The following is a 5,403-nucleotide window of genomic DNA, read 5'->3' on the forward strand; positions in this document are numbered from 1 at the left end:
GTCTCAACAAAAAAAAAAAAAAAAAAAAAAAGTTGAATTGAATTTATTTATCTAACACTCTAAACACCAAAATTTAGTTCTTTAAAGAGACATTGGGGGGTGGGGGTGTAAAGTTTATTATATTACTATGAAGTTAATATATACTCATTCAAGAAATTAGCAAGAATCTGGAGCGCTTCCACCAAAACACAACCACTGCTAGCATGTGGATAGATTTCCTTGTCTTCTCATGAGAAAGATGTGTTACAAAAATTGATCTGCCTTTCCTGCTTTTAGGACTGCCTTAAGGAAGTACTGGAGATTGTGGAACTGGGTATCTCAGGAAGTAAGTCCAGGAACAGCGAGCAAGAGGTCAAGTACAAAGGAGATAAGGAGCCAAACCCTGCATCTATGAGGGTAAAGGATGCTGCTGAAGCCACCCTAACATGGTATGGAAGTGACTGCGCAGGGATTGTGCCTAGGAACTAGATGGGGTTAGCAGTGATCCATGTTGTTTCCTTCCTTCCCGATTGTTCAGCATTGTGTTATGCAGCCCCTTTAAGATACTTTCTCTCCAGAAATAAAATGGAAAGAAAAATCTATATTTTTTTTTTTACCAGTTTTTTAGACCAAAAGAAACTAGGAACTTGGGATTGAGAGTTTGAGTTCTTCTTTTTCTATACCATTTGATGTTAATTCAAGTCATACCGTGTTAGAGCTAGACTTACTGTACCCCCTCACGTTGATGCTAAGTCCAGAGATGGTGTCTGTCTCTCTGTGGTTACACTATTAGATCTGCTTTACAGCTCAGTGGTCTGTATTCTCTGCTATACCATTTATATTACATAGTATAGGTTCATTCAACCAAGATTTATGAACTCTCCTAAGAACTGAGAATAGGATCATAAAGATAAATCTGATTTAGTCACCATTATGTCTACCATCTTGTCTGGTAGGGAAGATAAAATATGAACACAAATAGCTATAATATTAGGTGGAAAATAAGTGCTCCAAGAGAAGAGGTATAAATAAAATGCTAGGGAGTTGGAAGGAAGAAATGAATACTTCCAGATAAGGGGAAGTCAGAGTAACAGTCTTAGGGAAAATGACATTGAACCTGACTCTGAGAGGATGGGTCAAGTTTGAGCCGCAAGCCAGAGTACAGGGTGGGTAAGAAGGCACCAAGACTGCTGTTTTGAGCATTTTGGTGTAGTAAAGGAGTAAAAACAGGGAGTTTGGTATCTTGAAAAAGAGTAGCAGAGAAAGTTGAGAGAGTTTATGTTTGGCTTGTAAGTGAGCATAGTGGAAAGAGGGAAGGAAGGCAGCTTAGCCACATTTGTGGACTGAATGGAACAGTTAGTGAAGATTAGGTGGAACCATAGTACACATGGAAAGACGAGGCTCGTAAAAGGACATGTGCAGATGAAGGCTCAGAAAATATAAAAGCAGAAAGGAGGAGTGGCAAGTCAGTCTGGGCTGGGGCATCTTGGTCTTAGTAAAGCAGGCAAAACCGCTTGAAAATTTGTGTGTAAGTCAGCCCTTAAACCAAGATCCCAGCATCTTCTAGGAGTTTAGTGGCCTGTTGCTTACTTGGGGCATGCACAATGAAGTTGGATTTGTTTCTGTTCCTGTGGGCTTAAGTCATTCAGTGAAGTTTTAGAAGAGTGCTTCCTGTCATTTAGTCCTGCTCACTATGCAAATGCTGGACTTTCGGTGACTTTATGGAGGTTTGGCAAATAGCTAGAAAATAATATTTAAAAAAATGTGAATACAGCTACTGTGAAACATGCGCTTATGCTGATGATGAATACTAGAAGTAATACAAGTTCAGAAAGAAGACCATGTGTGGGCCAGGGGAGCCTTAAAAGTGTCATAGGCCCGGGCGTAGTGGCTCACGCCTGTAATCCCTGCACTTTGGGAGGCCGAGGAGGGTGGATCACAAGGTCAGGAGATTGAGACCATCCTGGCCAATATGGTGAAACCCCGCCTCTATTAAAAATACAAAAATTAACTGGGCGTGGTAGTAGTCCCAGCTATTCAGGAGGCTGAGGCAGGAGAATCGCTTGAACCCAGGACACGGAGGTTGCAGTGAGCCAAGATCACACCGCTGTACTTCATCCTGACGACAGAGTGAGCTTCCATCTCAGGAAAAAAAAAAAAAAAAAAGGTGTCATGGAACTAAAACTTGATGCATGTCTTGAAGAGTAAGAAGGATATGGAGAGAAAGGAGGGGACATTTCTCATTATACAAAAATAAACTTGCTCCATCGTAGCCTGGATGGGGTGTTCTATGAGTGCATGACTGGCAGTGAGGATTGCATATGTGCTCAGGGTGAGTAGAGTCTTGGGATGCTTCTTCTCAACCTTGCCAGTAAGCTAGATGGCTTATCTGTTTCTCTTCAGCTATCTTGTCTCTGCTAGCAACTCGACAAATGGTATCTCCAGTTTTCAGTCTTAACTGTCGTCGTGAAACGTGTCCCTAACCAGATTTCTGTGTTCTCTCACAATTGCTGCTTTGTTTTAGTATCATTGCTGTTTGCCAGTTATGCAAACACAGAACTTTGGCTGTTTGTCTGATTTGTCTTTCTGTCATTCCCCATGTAAAGCCAGTGACTGAGTTAAACAGATTTTATTTTGTGAAGTATTTCCTCCATCCTCTCCAACCTGGATAGCATCCTAGTCCAGGCCCTCCTCACTTCTTGCCCAGTTGCCCTATTTTGATCTCTTAGCCCTTCTTGTTCATCTTTTATTCTATTGCAAAACTCATTGTCCTTAAGCACAATTTTGATTCTACTGCTTGAATGATTGAAAACCTTGGGTAGATCTGTTTCCTTCCTTGTTGTCTACACTCCTCAATTTGGTTTTCAAGGGCACTATCTGATCTTTTCCACCACTGCTTTGCAGCTTGTCTCTTCTACCGTTGTCAGGCCTGACAGAGCACTGTGGCTATGAACTGGCTGTGCTTATACCTGTTTATGCTCTTCCCCTGGGTTTCAGGACCTCTTTTTTCTTCCTTTGGCTATATCCTCCACTGTTCAGTGCTTATAGCAAATCTAGCTACCTCCATGGGGCCTTTGGTTATTCCGCTTCTAAAGATGACTCTTTTCTGCACTTCTGTGCTCATTCTCTCTGACCCTAATGCACAGCATGGAATTTTATACTGTCATGATTGTACCTGGTTATGTGTGATGTGTGCTAGTGTTGTCTCCCCAGTCTTGGTAGAGACCACGTTGGCCTCTTTGCCAACACAATGCTGAACACATAGTAGAAAATTATGGAGTACAGATTAGCTGGTTAGGTTTTTTTTCCCCTCTGTGTACACTAATACAAATTCAGGATTAGGGCTCTTGGAAGTCATTTCAACAGTCCCTTTGCCTGTCACCTTTAAGACATGTGTACCAAGTTATTTAGCCTCTAATTTGGAGATTTTCTAACCCCAAGCTTGCCTATTTCATTTTGTTAAAGATTTGATACTTTACATCGAGCTAAAATCTCTCCCACTTCTATGCATTGGTTCTGATTCATACTTTTGATCATTAAATCCTTTTGTCCAGGCAGTAGCAGTATCCAAAAGCAGTCCTCATGTTCTCTCTGGTTCACTTCTGCCATTACCTTCAGGTTTCTTTTGTTTTTTGTTTTTTTTAAATATTACAAAGATTCAACTACCTTAATCATCCTGGGTATTCTCAACTGGCATAGGTTTGACTATGCGCCTCTTACAGGTGGTTTACAGAGTATAATACTCTATTATTTTTTATTTTTTTTCTTGAGACGGAGTCTCGCCCTGTCACGCAGGCTGGAGTGCAATGTCATGATGTTGGCTCACTGCAACTGCTGCCTCCCAGAGTCAAGCAATTCTCCTGCCTCAGCTTCCCGAGTACCTGGGACTACAGGGACGTGCCACCACACCCTGCTGATTTTGTATTTTAGTAGAGACGGGATTTCACCATGTTGGCCAAACTGATCTCGAACTCCTGACCTCAGGTGATCCACCCACCTCGGCCTCCCAAAGTGCTGGGATTACAGGTGTGAGCCACCTGCACCTAGCAGAGTACAATATTCTAGATATGTTTTAATGACCTTTAAACTCTGTATAATATTACGTTTTCATTAAAATGTACTCAGACTGCATTGCATTTTGAGAACTTGGTGACTTGCATTAAGTCAACTAAAATCCTTGAGTTTTTTTTCCACACGTTTACCTTTCATCTGTTTTCTCATCCTGTACTTGTTTGGGAGTGTTTGAAAGTAATGCACAGAACTTTACATTTAAACCTGAAATTTCTTCATCTAAGATTTACCTCATTATTTTAGTCTTTAAGATTCTTTTGGATTTCAACTGTTTCTATGGTATATTATCTCTGCAGCTCGGCTTTTGGTCAACTGCACATTTAATGAGCATATCCTGTGTGTTCTAAATACATTGATAAAATATTGAACAGATAGACCCACAAAGCACATTGTCAGAACATTTCCTTCAAGTCCACAGGGATTTTAAATCTATCTACAAGTTCATGATATTATATGAAACAGCATTTCATATAATATGAAATGGGAGTAATAATGGTATATGGGAATAATAGTGGTACCTATGAGAATAGGATTATTAGGATATTATGTGAATTGTTGTGATATGATATTATATCACATAATATTATAACAATTCCATCAGATAGGTACCATTATTATTCCCATTTTATAATGAAGGAACTGCAGCACAGAAAGAATCTTAAAATTAAAACAAAGATTTTATCTTGTGGTTCTAATATCATCCACCCCTTCATATGCATCTCATTTGGAAAACCAGGATTCCACAACACATTTGTCATCTCAACTCTCAGCTTGAGTGGCCTCTCCTCTTTCACTCTGAGGTGTGAACCCAAAGATCTCTAACAATGGAAAGGGACATTGCTCAACAGATTATTTTCTTCCATTTCCTCTCCTCTTAAAAGGAAGACTGTCTCAGAACTTCAGGGACCAGGAGAACTTGGCATTAGTTCAGGCCTCTAATGGTTTGCAGAAAACAGGAGAAACACCAGGAGATCAATAATGAGAAAATATGGCTTTTAAACACCAGGAGATCAATAATGAGAAAATATGGCTTTGGTTTTCTAAAATGGGATAGAGATGGTTGTCACAAAGCATATGGAGCTGGGCGCGGTGGCTCACGCCTGTAATCCCTGCACTTTGGGAGGCTGAGGCGGACGGATCATGAGGTCAGGAGATCGAGACCATCTTGGCTAACATGTTGAAGCGGGCACCTATAGTCCCAGCTACTCGGGAGGCTGAGGCAGGAGAATAGCATGAACCCAGGGTGGAGCTTGCAGTGAGCTGAGATCGCGCCACTGCGCTCCAGCCTGGGTGACAGCGAGACTGTCTCAAAATAAATAAATAAATAAATAAATAAATAAATAAATAAATAAA

The 5,403-nt window shown here is 40.7% G+C and overlaps 1 protein-coding gene across 11 annotated transcripts in view; it reads left to right on the forward strand.

The window, feature by feature from the left end:
• The window catches only part of RALGAPB (Ral GTPase activating protein non-catalytic subunit beta), a 117,038-nt gene that overhangs the window by 73,115 nt on the left and 38,520 nt on the right, over positions 1-5,403 (forward strand). For all 11 annotated transcript variants that reach the window (XM_017859109.1, XM_017859110.1, XM_017859102.1 and 8 more), the window contains one exon: positions 277-428. In XM_017859109.1, coding sequence (XP_017714598.1) covers positions 277-428 — 152 coding nt within the window. The remainder of the gene's footprint in view (positions 1-276; positions 429-5,403) is intronic.

This window comes from Rhinopithecus bieti, unplaced genomic scaffold, assembly GCF_001698545.2.
Source record: "Rhinopithecus bieti isolate Rb0 unplaced genomic scaffold, ASM169854v2 scaffold_38981, whole genome shotgun sequence".
In the NCBI taxonomy this organism is placed as follows: Eukaryota; Metazoa; Chordata; class Mammalia; order Primates; family Cercopithecidae; genus Rhinopithecus; species Rhinopithecus bieti.